The sequence below is a fragment of the Opisthocomus hoazin genome, chromosome 12 (genome assembly GCF_030867145.1).
Source record: "Opisthocomus hoazin isolate bOpiHoa1 chromosome 12, bOpiHoa1.hap1, whole genome shotgun sequence".
In the NCBI taxonomy this organism is placed as follows: domain Eukaryota; kingdom Metazoa; phylum Chordata; class Aves; order Opisthocomiformes; family Opisthocomidae; genus Opisthocomus; species Opisthocomus hoazin.
In genome coordinates this window covers 2,357,894-2,373,173 of record NC_134425.1, presented here as the reverse complement: position 1 = coordinate 2,373,173, position 15,280 = coordinate 2,357,894, and the positions used below count along the sequence as shown (strand labels likewise).

The 15,280-nt window shown below is 67.8% G+C and overlaps 1 protein-coding gene across 4 annotated transcripts in view; it reads left to right on the top strand.

Moving 5' to 3' along the window:
- Window positions 1-1,119: 1,119 nt before the first annotated feature.
- Window positions 1,120-15,280, top strand: part of CBFA2T3 (CBFA2/RUNX1 partner transcriptional co-repressor 3) — a 33,735-nt gene continuing 19,574 nt past the window's right edge. For 2 of the 4 annotated variants that reach the window (XM_075433734.1, XM_075433731.1), the window contains exon 1: window positions 1,121-1,399. In XM_075433734.1, the coding sequence (XP_075289849.1) occupies window positions 1,330-1,399 (70 nt within the window). In that variant the 5' untranslated portion in view covers window positions 1,121-1,329. Of the gene's footprint in view, window positions 1,400-11,527; window positions 11,658-15,280 lie in introns of those variants that run through there. The other 2 variants (XM_075433732.1, XM_075433735.1) reach the window with 2 other exon arrangements.

Sequence of the window (15,280 nt, the reverse complement as noted above, 5' to 3'; positions counted from 1 at the left end):
CGTACAGGCGCTGCTGTATTTTTAGGACACGTTTCCTCCCTCCCACCTGCAGCCTGGAGCCGCCTTTCGGTTTTCTAACAAGTCGCTTCTCTCGCTGGCGGCTGGCGGGGAGCCCGGGGCCCCCGGCACGGGGGGCTGCAACCGGAGGGTCCGTACCGGCTGGGGGGGTGATCCCAAGTGCCGAGCAGGATGCTGGAGCCAGGCTGGCGCAGGGAGCTTGTTTGTCTGGCGCATGGCGCTGATGCTGCAGCTCCAACCCAGGGGGACATCCCCATCCCCACTGCTGTCCCCAGGCAAAGGAGCCAGGGACCCCAGGGGCACAGGAATCACAGAATCACAGAATGGTCGGGGTTGGAAGGGACCTCTGTGGGTCACCCAGCCCAACCCCCTGCCCAAGCAGGGTCACCCAGAGCAGGGGGCACAGCACCGCGGCCAGGCAGGGCTGGAATATCTCCAGAGAAGGAGACTCCACAGCCTCCCTGGGCAGCCTGGGCCAGGGCTCCGTCACCCTCAGAGGGAAGAAGTTCTTCCTCGGGTTCAGAAAAGGGACAAGACCTCAGCGTCGCAGCACGCTGGTTGTGCCGGGCTGCACCGCGCTGTGCTGCAGCTATCCCCGTGCTGCACAGGACCATCGCACCGTACCGTGCTTCCCACGCCATCCCGCACCGTGCCGGCTGTACCTTGCCAGGCTGCACCACGCTGGCTGTGCCACGGTGGCTTGCCAGTGCGGGGCTGCAACTCGACAGCCATGGCAACGTCATGCCACGCCACGCTGCATCATTCTGGCTACGCCGTGCCGTGCTGCGTGGTGCTGCCCACGCCGACGTGCGCCGTGCCAGCCGTGCCGTGCCAGCCGTGCCGTGCTGGTGCTGCCGCGCCGTGCCGCGCGGCACTGCCCGCGCTGAGCTGCACCGCGCTGGCCCCTGGCAGTGAGGAAGCGAAGCCGGCGCGAAGGGGAAGTTGTTGGAAAGTCAGACCGGAATGGCTGATAGGGAAGGCAGAGCTGGGCTTGGTCGCAGATGGTTCCTGTTGGGGAAGGACGCGGGCGCAGCTGCCCGGCCTCCCCCCGCCCGCCGCATTATCGCTGCCCAGCAGCTGTTCACCTTCCCCCTCGCCATGGGACACGGCCCTGCTGCCACCCCGGCCCCGGCCGTCACATGAACGGCCCTCGTGGCAGGGCAGGCGCCGAGCGGGCAGGACACCCCGCGCCCCACCGCGCCCCGCATCTCCCTCCCCGGCGCGGGTCCCGCACCGACACGTGGCGGCAGGCTGGCTGTGCCGGCCCCTGCGAGGCTCGCGGCAGCGGGGTGCTGACACCCATCCCCTGGGATGCCCGGGGGACTCCCCAAGCCGGACAGCCATCCCTCCCGGACCAGGGCGGCGGGCAGGACCAGCCACGGTAAGGCCATGGCGGCGGTGGGAGGAAGGCGGTGGGTGGCCGTGGCTGCGCCATGCCCAAAGCCGTGGCGCAGGTGGCCTCAGCCCAACTTCAAGCACAGCCAAGGGTGGGCAGGAGGTCGCCAAGGGTGGCACGCGGCCGGTGCCCATCGGTGCATCCCTACGGGCACGGCCAGCGGGACTGGGGAGCCAAGGCATGGCCAAGCCCACAGCACCAGCACCACGAGCCACCGTGGGGTCTCTGGCACAGGGACCCATTCGGAGTCTGCTCTGCATTAATCTGAGTTCATCAGCCACGATTACGTTTTATTTACAGGGTTTAAATCCTCTGTTTACTGGGTGTTTTTGTTCATTCTCGGGTCAGCGGCTCGCGTGCGGCTCGGGAGCGCGTTCCCACAGTCACTCCCTGGCAGTGGCCGGAGCAGGATTGTGCCGCCGGGGTCAGGATCCTACCCTGAGGGCTCTCCGGGTGCTGCTGGTCGCTTGCAGCGTGGCAGCATCGAGACTCCGCAGGGCCCCGTGTCGGAGCATCGCCCCGGCACCGGCACCGCCGCACATGGGGTGAGGGGCACCCCGCAGCCCAGCCTCGGCCGAGGGGCTGCAGCGGCTCGGGGAGGGGGGTTCGGGGGGCTCCATGCCTGGTGTGGGCAGGAAAGCGGCTGCCGGCTGAGTCACCGGCGCTCGTCTGCCCCGAGCGAACAATACTGGCCCTCTGCCTCGCTTCGCCTCACACACCCCTCTCCCCGCCGGCACCACGCTCCGGCCGCAGCCCCCTGCCCCGCTGCCATCCTGGCACCCACCCCGCGGGTCGGGGACGTGGCGAGGACCGGCTGGAGGGCACGGTGTGCCGTGCGCCCTGGGTGCTGCACCCATCGTGCCGTGCTGGCTTGCCGAGGGTGGGAGCTGCGCTGGGGTCCCTGCCCCCAGACCCGCTGCCCGCAGCGTCATTCGGCGCATCCCGGGCGAGGGGCACGCAGCGGTACGGCGCTGGGGACCGGGCGGGCGCGGGGCTGCCGCGGCGGCTCGGCGGGCACCGTTGACCGGAAGGCTGAGCGAGGGGAGCTGGGCAGATTGACGCGGGCTCGCCAAGCTGCTGGTTAGGAGCTTGGCAGGGGAAATGTTTATTTTGTTGGCCAAATATCTCTGCAAACTTCCTGATTTCCTCGCGGCCGGGGAGGCGGCGATAGGGCTGGCGAGGCCGTTGCCTGCGCCGCGCTCCGGCTTCGGCGTGGAGAGCCGTTATCTCCGATGCGCAGCGGGCAGGGAAGAGGTGGGGAAAGGGAAATGAAATACAACAGAGGTGGCACATTTTTTGCTCTCGATAACGAGCCCTGCTTTTAGCCTGGGAACTTGGAAACGACGCAGGTGGCCAGAGACAGCCGCAATGTCCCCCGCTTGCATCTGGACCTCGCAGCGAATCCCAGACCTCCCCGCCGCGAGGCTGCGGCTCCCCACGGCACGGCACGGATCGGCGCTGACCGCTGCCAGGCCAGAGGCCGGTGCCGGGGCATTTTGGCCCCGGGGGCTTTCTGAAAGCAGCCCTGGGGCTCTGCTCCGCGCGTCGGGCTGCACCGCACCGCCTCCCGCTAGCTCCGATTGGTTTTTGCAGGGACCCGAGGTGTTGGAAGTGCAACGCGAGCTAATTAAATTCCCATCGTTAGAGAGCCCTGTGCAGGCAGTTGCAAGCCGTGGGATGGCGAGGGCTGGCAAGGAGACAAGTACCATGGTTTGGGGGTGAGGGGGGGAGTGTGAACCCGCTATGAACCCCACCGGGGCTGCCCGCTGGGCGAGGGGCAGGGAGGGCGGCCGTGGTGCCACGGCAGAGCGGAGAGATGCTCTCACCTCCCCAGACCTGGGCATTGCACGGGGGTCTTACATGGCCCAGGCAGCGTTAGGAGCAAGGCCTCGAGGACGTGGCTCTCATGGAGGCTCAGCACCTCCATCCTCCCTGCCCAGCCCTGCGAAGGCGAGCAGTGCCGTGGAGAAGGGAGCTCCCGGGGTGAGGGACCGGAGGAGCCGGAGGGGCCCTCCGCACTGCGGCGGGGTGCACAGCTCACCCAGGGTGCTGTGCTCACCGGGGCAGCTCGGGGGATCCGGCTCAGCATCTCCCAGCGGTGAGGCTGGCAGGACTCACCGACAGTGATGCCATCGGGTGGGTGACCCCGGGGGGGTCAGCAGCATCTCCGTGCCCCCCAAAGCATCAGCTCCCAGAGGCAGGGCAGCACGTGGCAGTCTCCGCTTCGAAGCTAAAATACTTTCTAGACTCCCCGTAGCAAAGATAAGCTGGAAACTTGGCCCTCAGCAGCCCCAAAACCATAAAGCACCCAGAGGAATGATGCCCTGTCCCGAAGTCTCCCGATGTTTCAGCCAAGCCAGTGATTTTTTCGGAGCCTGAGGTGCAGGGTGAGCGGGGATGGTAATCAGCAGGGGCCGGTTTCCCTTCGAATGCCATGGAGCAGGAACGAATCTGTCAGCCAGGAAAACAGTTTGGTTGGGGTTTTTTTTTGCTTTTAATTTTACAGAAGTTGTGCAAAAGCCGCAAAGCCCCCAGCTCTGCTTCCCAGTGGCGACGGCCGGGGGGGATCTGCTCCTTCCATCCCTTGACCAAGGAAGCGAGGGGCCGGGGCGGCTGCGGAACGGGTGGCCCCGAGGCCGGGGACCCCCGTGGGCGGGCGCGGAGGGAGGCCAGGCGCAAACGAACCCCTTTTCTTCAGAAAGGCTGGCGAGAGGCACTTCCTGCCGAGCAGATGTCACCGCGGCGGATGCAGCTGCGGCGGGCGATAGCCGGCGGGCGGGCGAGCCGTCTTCCCCGGCCGCTGGCTCCCCACCAGCCCCTTATCTCCCCCGCGCATTCCCCGATGAATTAACGCGCAGGGAAAGGCAGCGCCAGCCAAGGCTCCCGCTGCGAGCGAAACGCCAAGGGAAGAGCACCGGGCGCTGCAGCCCGGCTCCCAGAACTTGCTTTGGGCTGGATTTAGGCACTGAGATTCAGACCCCCGCGTCCGCGCACGCAGCCAGGGCAACGGGGCCGCCTGCGGTCACAGTGACCCCTTCCCGGCCCCGAGCACGGTGTCCCCGCGGGGATGCTCTGAGCGAACGGGGCCCTGTGCGAAACGGGGACCCCGGCAGCGGTGTGAGGCTTTGCATCGCTGCAGCTGCGTGCGAGCACCCGGCCCCACGCCGTCCCCCAGCTCCGCTCGGCGCTGCTGGCACAGCCACGTCTAGCGAGTAGCACAGAGAGGCACCCCGGGGATGCTCTGCACCCCGGCAGGGAGCAGACAGAGGTTGAGAAACCCAGACGGACAGACAGACTCGCTGGGGGTGACACAGGAAACCTGTGGCACGGCCGGGGCTGAGCGCCAGCACGGCTCGGTGCCTTCGCCTCCAGACAAGCGTCCCGCGAGAGGCAGGAACCCCCGGCGTGGTGCAGCGGAGGGGCTGCGGGTGGGTGCTCACGGGTGCTGCCCGCAGCGGGACAGGCCTGCTGCGGCTCCCGGCTGCGCGGCACGCCGGCGAGGGGGTGACTCAGCAGCGCGGAGAGGGGGAAGGTGTGAGAAACCAACACTGTTGGGCTTTTTTAAAAAGCCTGAGGCTTGCGAAGGGGGGATGCAGCCTGAATAGCAATCAGCTCTCGCAGGCACGCCGGGAGGCGATGGGGCTGAGCAAGAGCTCGGGCTGTGGGGGCTTGGGAGAGCTGGGGAGAGCGGAGACAACGCGGTGCCGGTGGGACGCAGAGTGAGGGGCTGAGCCAGAGCTACAGGGAGCGAAGCGGTGGGGCGGGAGGGATGGTTGGGCACCCACGGGGGGTGAAACGGGACCCCAAAGCCATGGTGGATGCAGAGACGTGAGTGGGGCACGGGGCTGCAGCTGCCCCAGTGGCAGCGTGAGCCGGTGGCACCCACCACGTTGCCCCCAGCCCGCGTGCGTGGCCCCGATAGCGGGCAGGGGTCATGTGCGCGGGCAGATACGGGGCCCGGACAGCACGTGGTGGTGACCATTTCCTGCGAGGGTTGGTGCCGGTCACCCTCATCTGCCCTCAGCGAGCACCTTATCTGCTGGTGGGTCCGTGCCAGGCCCCAGAGCCCCCCCCTCGACCCCGGGCTGTGCCTCGGGGAGCCCCTTCGCCTTGGGCAGATCCTTGGCAGCTCCCCGAGCCGCCCCGCTGCAGCCTCTCCCAGCGCACACCCAGCAGGGGGGGAGCACATCCCTCCTCCCCGCTGGTCCCATGAGCGGGAGCGATGGGTGACGGTACCGAGACATCCCACCCATGGGACCGAGACATCCACGGCACCGGCGGGAGCGGGGAGGACCGGCAGCGGCGGGTGCAGGGCAGGATGCGCGCTAGCGGGAGATGTCGGCTCCTCAAAAACAAAGGGACCACAAATCGCCGTGACATGTGCAGTTCATCCCCGATGCACGCCGCGCCGGCGTGACCGACACCGAGCCATTACAGGAGTTTCCACCCTCTCCGCCGGGTGGGAACCCGCCGGGGCCCCATCCTTCCCCGGCTCCAGATTTGCCAGGGGACAGATTGCCAGGCTCTGGGCTGGGACGGAGCCAGGCAGGCTATCGGGCCCTGGCAGGCGCTTATCGCCCGGCCTGGCCGTTGCTTTCCTGCCGCAGTGGAGCCCTGCTGAAGTGGGGCTGGTCCCATCGCCTTGCCCCACTGCCCCATGCACCCAGGGAGCTGAGCGATGGGGGATCACAGAATCACAGAATGTTGGGGGCTGGAAGGGCCCTCTGTGGGTCACCCAGCCCAGCCCCCTGCCCAAGCAGGGTCACCCAGAGCAGGCTGCACAGCACCGCGGCCAGGTGGGGCTGGAATATCTCCAGAGAAGGAGACTCCACAGCCTCCCTGGGCAGCCTGGGCCAGGGCTCCGTCACCCTCAGAGGGAAGAAGTTCTTCCTCGGGTTCAGCTGGAGCTTCCTCTGCTTCACTTTGTGCCCGGTGCCCCTTGTCCTGTCGCTGGGCACCACTGAACAGAGTCTGGCCCCGTCCTCCTGACCCCCACCCTCAAGATATTCACAGGCATTTCTAAGGTCCCCTCGCAGCCTTCTCTTCTCCAGGCTGAACAAGCCAGCTCCCTCAGCCTCTCCTCACAGGAGAGATGCTCCAGTCCCCTCACCATCCTCGCAGCCCTGCGCTGGACTCTCTCCAGTAGCTCCTCATCTTTCTTGAACTGGGGAGCCCAGCACTGGACACAGCACTGCAGATGGGGCCTCCCCAGGGCAGAGCAGAGGGGGAGGAGAACCTCCCTCGCCCTGCTGCCCACACTCCTCTTGATGCACCCCAGGATCCCATTGGCCTTCTTGGCACCCTGGGCACGCTGCTGGCTCATGGTCACCCTGTCGTCCCCCAGCACTCCCAGTCCCTCTCCGCAGAGCTGCTCTCCAGCAGGTCCCCCCCAGCCTGTACTGGTGCCTGGGGTTGTTCCTCCCCAGGGGCAGGACCCTGCCCTTGCCCTTGTTGAACCTCATCAGGTTCCTCTCTGCCCAACTCTCCAGCCTGTCCAGCACCAACCCCAAGGATGCCAGACCCTCCCCTCCAGCCCCATCCGTGGGACCCACGCCTGTGGCAGACGTGTGGCCGTGGGGAACATGGCAGCACCCAGCTGGCAGCCACCAGCCGGGCTGGGCAGGGAGAAGGGCTGGGGGGGGGGGGCACGAAGGGGTTAACCCGGGGAAGTTTGCTCACTCTCGGCAGTGATTTAAACCAGACAGCAAGGTTCTGTCATCCATCACGCTAACAGCCAGATCATTGTGTTTTAAAGTGTCTGTAATTGCAGCAATACAGAGACCGGGAGGGAGATAAAGGCTGGGAAGATGCAAATGCGGAGGGGAAGCACCAGCCCCCCTGCACCCAGCGGGGAGAAACCCGGGGAGCCCCGGGGCCAGCCCTGCCCCGGCTGCTGAGCTGGGACGGGGTGGGGACGGCCGTGGGGACAGCCGGAGGGTGGCCCGGGCGTCCTCCTGCCCGCCCCAGCTCGGCCATGGCACAGGGTGGGTGATGGGGCACCCACACTGCAGGTGGGAACACCCACGAAGCAGCACCAGCAAACAAAACCTGGGGCAGGCGTGGGCAGGGAAGGGTCCGGAGGAGGTGCTGGACTTGGGTTCAACCAGGGCAAGGGCAGGGTCCTGCACCTGGGGAGGAACAACCCCAGGCACCAGTACAGGCTGGGGGGGACCTGCTGGAGAGCAGCTCTGCGGAGAGGGACTGGGAGTGCTGGGGGACGACAGGGTGACCATGAGCCAGCAGCGTGCCCAGGGTGCCAAGAAGGCCAATGGGATCCTGGGGTGCATCAAGAGGAGTGTGGGCAGCAGGGCGAGGGAGGTTCTCCTTCCCCTCTGCTCTGCCCTGCGGAGGCCTCATCTGGAGTCCTGTGTCCAGTGCTGGGCTCCCCAGTTCAAGAAAGATGAGGAGCTACTGGAGAGAGTCCAGCGGAGGGCTGCGAGGGTGAGGAGGGGACTGGAGCATCTCTGCTACGAGGAGAGGCTGAGGGAGCTGGGCTTGTTCAGCCTGGAGAAGACAAGGCTGAGAGGGGACCTTAGAAATGCCTCGAAACATCTGCAGGGTGGGGGTCAGGAGGATGGGGCCAGACTCTTTTCAGTGGTGCCCAGTGACAGGACAAGGGGCAATGGGCACAAAGTGAAGCAGAGGAAGCTCCAGCTGAACCCGAGGAAGAACTTCTTCCCTCTGAGGGTGACGGAGCCCTGGCCCAGCTGCCCAGGGAGGCTGTGGAGTCTCCTTCTCTGGAGATATTCCAGCCCCGCCTGGACGCGGTGCTGTGCAGCCTGCTCTGGGTGACCCTGCTTGGGCAGGGGGTTGGACTGGGTGACCCCCAGAGGGCCCTGCCGACCCCGACCATTCTGTGATTCTGTGATTCCCCCTGCTTTACTCCAAATATTACCTTTCTATTACCTTTACCTCCCTCATCACCCCCAGCTTGGTGCTATGCGGCACTGCTGTCCCCATCCCTTCTGTCCCACGGATGCCCAGGGACAGCGCGCGCAGGCTGGCGAGATCCCACCCGGAGCGCACGAGGAGGTGGCCGCGGGCACCCAGGCTTTGGCCGAGGACACGTGCAATCACGCTGGCGGGGAATTATTAACATTCAGACGAGGCCCGCCGAATAAAGCAAGCGAACACAAATGTTTATTTTCACAGTAGTGAATTATGACTTCAATAGACCGAAATTACAGGCTGCGCGCGCGGAATGGAAACGAAGCAGACCCCGCCACCCAAACGCCTCTGGAGGGGAAGGGGGGACACAGCGTGGCTCCCACCCACCCACGCTGCCCCACGCGTCCCGCCGTGCTGCTCCCTCCCCATGCCACCGGTGGGTGGGCACCGTCGCCTTCGCCGCAAAGACCCCGCGGACTCACGGCTCAGCCGCTTGGCTGGTGCCGGGTGTTTGACAGCATCCTTCACCCCAAATTAAACCGGAGCCGGAGAGGGTGTGGCTTGTCCCGGCAGGTCCCCGCGAGGTGCCCGTGGTGGGGATGGGGTCGACAGGGTGGCAGCAGGTCAGCGGGGACGGTCACCGCTGGGGTCTGGCTGGGCTCGTGGCACGGCACCGGCTGGGCGTTCGCGGGCGGGTTTCGCGATGCGTTCGGTGGCTTGCACCGCGTCGGGGTGGGTGTGTTCGGCCGAGAGCGTGGGCACCCCCGTGGGCAGGTCCCTGCTCTCCCAGTGAGCAGACAGAGCCCGAAGGAGCCCTGTGCTGGCACCCCAGCAAACCAGTGCCCTGCCTTGGGAACGTTCTCGGGCTGCCTCGGCAGCGGGTGGTGTCCCGCAACGCCTCGACGCGTGTGGGCACCGCGTTGCGTGTCCAAACGCACGCCGGCGTTTGCATGTGCCGGCCGGTGCCACCGATGCAAAGCTGGGCGGGCGGCGAGGCGGGCACGCAGCTGTGCACCAGCGTGGATTTTCCTCGTGGGCTGGTGGGGCCGTGACACCCACCCCCGAGAGGCTCCTCCAGCGAGGCCCCGCGGGGAATGAGGGCAGCGCACGCAGGAATGGGGACAACCCCAGCGCTTCGGGGTGCAGGCGGGTGCGCAGAAGGAGGGGGTGCAGTGCTGCCCGGGCACCGTGCAGCGGGCACACACCGTGCCAGCCGGCGTGGGCACAAAACCTGCCGAGACCTTCGTGTTCCCGCAGCCCAACAGCGGGGCAAGGTCCCCCCCCACCCCCCCCGTGGGGCTCCCTCTGGGAACGAGGGGTGCAGAACTGGAGCTGGAGGCTGGGATGGCCAAGAGCGGGCGGAGGGGGCTGCGCTGGGGGGGCTGCAGCACCGTCCGGGGGTGCTGGGGGCACGATGGGGAGCCCGGCCGCGCAGTGCCCACGCGGCGGGCGGTCGTGCCTGGGCCATGCACCGCCGGTACAGCGTCACCCAGCACCCCAGCAGCGGTTGCACGATGGCCGCTGCGGTCCCCAGCACCCCAACCCTGGGCAAGCGGGCGAGGATGAGTAAGACAACAACCACACGGGCGATGAAGGCTCCGCGCAGCAACTCGCAGAGGGAAGGCAGCTGCCAGGCGGAGTAATTACGCAAAGAGGCAGGGCTTGGGCTCGCAGGGAAATTAGCAGGGCTTGCGTTACCCGGCGCAGAAGCGAGCAACAACATCGTAGTAGGACTTGGGAGGGGGAATTTTTCGTGCCCCCCCACAGCTGGCACCCGGCACGCCGGGGAGTCGGCGCCCACGAACGCACGCGTCGCTGCCAGGCATCGCTGTCAGAGGAAGGACCGCGCTGGTGCCACGGAGCCCACCGAGAACGAGTGGGGTGGGGGCACCCCAAGGCCAGGTCGGGATGGGAACGTGGACCTTGGGGTGCCAACGGGGGCTGTGCCTGTGGGGTTTGTGGCTGCTCCTGTCGCAGCCTCGGCCCTCGGGCCTCCAGAGAGGGGAGTCGGGCAGCCACAGCTCCAGCCCCTGCAGCCCCCCAGCCCCTTGCAAACACCCCCACCCCACTCCCACCCCTGCAGACCCCAGCTCCAGCCCCTTGGCTGTTCCCACGGCCCCAGACAAGCCCTGGCCCCAGCCCCTTGCGGTCTCCCAACCCCATGCAAACAACCCCTGGCCCCATGCAGCCTTTCAAAACGTATGCAGCCCCCTACCCATGCATCCCCCCCCACTTTCGCAACCCTCAGTCTTCAGCACCCCCAATCCCTTGCGAACGCTGAGCCTTTTGCATACCCCTGCCCACTGCAGCCACCAAGCCCCATGTACCCCCCACATGGCCCCCCACTCCCCGTGCAGTCCACAGCCCCTGCGCTCCTGTGCAGCTCCCCCCCGTGCCATGCAGCCCCATGTCCCCTGGCACCCCCAGAGCTGTGCAGACCCCCCCCCGGAGCCATGCAGCTCCCCGTTGCGGTGCAGACCCGTGTCCTGGTGCAGACCCCCGGAGCCGTGCAGCCCCCCGGTGCGGTGCAGCCCCGTGCCCCCATGCAGCCCCCCGGCTGCGGTGCAGCCCCCCCCCGGTGCGGTGCCACCCCATGTCCCCAGGCACCCCCAGAGCCGTGCAGCCCCCGGAGCCGTGCAGCCCCCCCGGTGCCGTGCAGCCCCTGGTGCGGTGCAGCCCCCGGTGCGGTGCAGCCCCGTGTCCCCGCACCCCCGCTACCCCCGTGCCCCGTGTCCCTCCACCCCTGGTCCCCCCCGCACCCCGTGTCCCCGCACCCCCGCTCCCCCCCCGCACCCCCCGCTCCCACCCCCCGGTCCCCGCTGCGGTGGCGGCGGCGGCGGGGCGCCCCCTGCCGGTGGCGGCGGAGGCGCCGTCTAAGGCAGCGGCGCGGGCGGGCGGCGCTCACTCCGGGGCGGGCGGGCGGTGCGGCGGCAGCGGGCGGTGCGGGCGGGTGCGGGAAGGAGGGCCCGGCCCGGCACGGAACGCGGCCGCGGGCTCCCCATGGCCGCGACGCGACGCCGGAGGATGCGCCGGCGGGCAGGGAGCAGGGGGTGAACCGGCCCCGAGGATTTACCGGCGCCTCCGCCCTTCGCCGCTTCTCCGGTGCCCGCCCTCCGGGGGCGGGGGGGGGGGGGAAGCGCCCCGACCCCCGGGCTGGCGGCCCCCGGCGGCCCCGGGCGCGGCGAGCGGCGGCGGGCAGGTTCCCGGGGCAGCCGCCGCCGCGGGGCCGCGCTCCCCCCGCACCGGCCTTAACCGGGCCCGGGGCCGCCGCCGCCGGGGGCCGCTACCGGCTCTGCCCGCTCCTGCCGGCCCCCGCCTTGGGACTTACCTCACGCCTTCGCCACACCTCAGGACGGTAAGTGCCGACGGCGGCCGCGAACAGGGCGGGGAGGGTCCCGGTGACCGGGGGGGGGCCCCCGGGGAAGAGGCGTTGAGGGTGCTCCCGGTGCCCGGGGGGTGCTCCCGTTGTCGGGGAAGCTGTCGGTGCTCGGGAGTCGGGGATGCTCCCGGTGCCCAGGGGATGCTCCCGGTGCCCTGGGGATGCTGCCGGTGTCGGGGATGCTCCCGGTGCGCGGGAGTCGGAGATGCTCCCGGTGCCCGGGAGATGCTCCCGGTGTCGGGGATGCTCCCGGTGCGCGGGAGTCGGAGATGCTCCCGGTGCCCGGAGGATGCTGCCGATGTCGGGGAAGCTGTCGGTGCTCAGGAGTCGGGGATTGTCCCGGTGCCCTGGGGATGCTCCCGGTGCCCGGGGGGTGCTCCCGGTGCTCAGGAGTCGGGAGCGCTCCCGGTGCCCTGGGGATGCTCCCGGTGTCGGGGATGCTCCCGGTGCGCGGGAGTCGGGACCGCTCCCGGTGTCTGGGAGATGCTCCCGGTGCCCGGGGGATGCTGCTGGTGTAGGGGAAGCTGCCGGTGCGCGGGAGTCCGGACCGCTCCCGGTGCCTGGGGGATGCTCCCGGTGCCCGAGCCAGCGCGGTCCCCGCCGCCTCCGTCTCCCCGGCCCCGTGCTTGGCCGCGCCGGGGCCGCGGACCCCTCTCCTCTGCCGCGCCGGGGCCGGGGCTTTGCCTGCGTTCCCCTCCCCGCACCCCATGGCTGCTTTCCGAGGGCCGGAGCGGCATGGGGGTGGCCCAGCATCCCCGGGAACCCACGCGAGTTTGTGGCCCCCCCCCCCCGCAGAAAACCCTCGTGGCTCCCGACTTCTGCCCGGCGGGAGAAGTCGTTTCCACCCCCGCATGCCTCCCCGCAACCCGCCGGCTCCGCATCCCGCTCCGTGGCGAGGAGGAGTTCCTGGATCCGCTCGGGAGAGTTCGTGGGAGGAAACCCGGGGCTGGTTTGGGAAGTTCCAGCTCCGGGCAGCCGGATTCTGGGGTTCACAGGCGAGGACCCGCGTCCGCGCTTGGGGACACGCGCCGCGTCCACGCGTGTGGCGGGGGACGGTCACGTTGGACGCGGGTTTAGGAGGGAAGGTTGGCTTGGGGGTGGCCTCTGCCTCGCCGCTGCCCTGCTTCTGGTCCTCGCAGCCGTTAATCACGGTCCAGCTCCGTTGGGCGGCCTGGCTTTGCCAAGGGGATGCTGTCGGTGTGGCCATGGAGCGGGGCTGGGACCGCGCTCCTCCGTGGCTCCTCCGTGACGCCGGGCCCGAGCACGGCCGGCTCTCCCCATCGCTCCTCCACGCAGCCCTCGCCGCTGGATGGTGCCTTCAGATACGGCGGAGCCTTTGTTTCTCCGGTTAAACGCACCTTTGGTTGGATTCTTTGGGGTTTTTTGGTTTGTTGGTTTTTTTTTTCCGCTTATTAGCCAAGAAAAACTTTGCAACTTTCCTTCGCTCTCGGAGAGGAGCCGCTGCTGGGTTTCATTTTGTTTTTTTAATTTGAGGTCACGTGCACGTTGACAGCGCCTTTGAATCGAAGCGATGGTCTCGTCTCTAGCTGAGAAAGAGCTTCGGAGCTCTTCCCTCCGTTGTTTTCTCTCTGTTCAGGAACAAAGAGATTTTTCTGCCTTTTATTAAAAAGGAATATTCATCCTCCGCTCCTTTGCCGGGCGACTTGAAGACACTCTGCAAACATCCCACTGCGGCGGGGTGAGCTCTGCTGTGGAACGGGGCACGGCGATGCGGGGGAACCGGCCCGAAACCCCGCGGCGAGCGCGGAGCAGCAGCTGGGGAGGACGCTGACAGCCCCGGCGCCCGCGGTCCCGCGGTGAGGAGCCCGGCGAGGCCAAGCTGCCGCCCGGGACAGGCGCTCGTGTCCCCGGGGACGGATAGGGCAGGTCCCCGCGCGGCGCGTTTCCACGCGGGGAGAAGTTTTGAGCGTTGCTTTTTGCCGTGGTTGGGGGAGGAAAGCGGAGATGAACTTGGCTGTGCGGGGGGGGGGGGGTTCCCTGCCTGCTGCCTCCCGGCCGGTGTCTGCGCTGGCAGGTAAGGTTTCACCCGGGGATGGCCAGCTGTCGGGTGTGTTTTGTTTGAAGAACGTGTGACTGCAGATGTTGGCTCGTAGGGAGGAAAACCCGAGAAGCAGGGAGGTGGGGGAAGGAGAAGGGGTTCTCCCGCGGCGCTGGGTGGGTGCCAGGTTCGGGCAGGGTAGCAGTGAGGCCTCGCGTGGGCGCGGGATTTGCCTCTTCCGTCGGGAACTTCCAGGGCGCAGGATGGAAAAATACTCCGGTGCTCAGCCCTGCTTCGGGCTGGGAGGTCGAGCGGCCCCCCCAGCCTCTGCCCGTCGCTGCAGCACCCTCAGCACCGCTGGGCTCAGGGACAGCCCCGTGGGCACGGCCAGGGTGGGCTGCCCGTGTGCCAGGGACGGGCTCTGGCAGAACCCCTGGGGGACACAGGGCTGGCGGGTCTCTGCCGACGTCCCCCATGTCCCTTCCCGTGATTTCTGCTTCCGAGCCGCCGTTGTTTGCATGCGTGGAGAACCCCGGGCAGGATCCAGGCAGTGTGGCTGCGCGGCATCCGGCTCTGCCGTGGGAATGGGGTCTCAGCTCCGCTCACCGCCGGCAGCCGGCTGGAATCCCCGGCATGGTCTGGAGGCTGCGTGGTGTCCCCTGCCCACAGCCCCCCGGGGAAGGGGTGCAGGCTGCTGCAGGACCCTGTAAATATCTGTTATTCCGTCTCTTAGCCGGGGGCTGTTGATCGCTGGCGAGCTGGCCGGGGGGCACGGGGCTGCTGGCGAGGCATGGGGAGCGCTGGCAGTGGGGCAGGGAGCTGGACCCCCCCCGGGGGGGGACACACCACACCAACCCCCGCCGCCAGCGCTGCTTCTGCCCCCGGCCCGACCAGCACAGCGTGCACAAGGATTTGGGCAGGTCGGGGCCTGATCCTGCAAACGGGGCTGCCTGGGCCCGGGGAGGGAGCGGGATGCCCGTGGGTTGCACCGCTGAGCTCGGTGCCAAGCTGGGCTTAACCGCTGCCGCTGGGACCGAGGGGATGCGGGTCGGATGCTGCGGCCCCGGCCTGGGCTTTCCAAGCTGGACCATGGGTGGGGGGTGGATTTATTTGCCCCACCAGGCTGGGGACGAGGGGAGTCCCCAAGCTGGGACAGGTCCTGGAGAGTTTCACGATGGCGAGACCAGGCTGGTGGCACAGAGCAGGACCCCCCTGCCCGGGCGCTGCTGGCGTTAGTGCCATTGCCCGGTTCGTGGTTTATATTTAGATTTCCCGGAGCTTGTTTTCTGCCGTCCCTCCCAGCGCGCTTGGGCTCCCCAGGGGCAAACCCACCTTGAGAAGCCCGCAGCTTTCCTTTGGAAGATGCTGACCAACGTTTCCAGAAAACATCCACAGGATTTCCTGTTTATTTTGCGAAATTCTCGTTAATATTTTTTCCTCTGTTGTTCGATTCAATCTCACGTGGGCAAAATCGCCTTGAAATGGAGCCCGCGGTTAAAAAATAGACATAAGAGTCGGTAACGCAGCGGCGGCTGTGGGGATGCACGTCTGGATTCAGCACCCCCTCGGAGCTGTTACCACGCGGGCGTCTGCAGGGCAG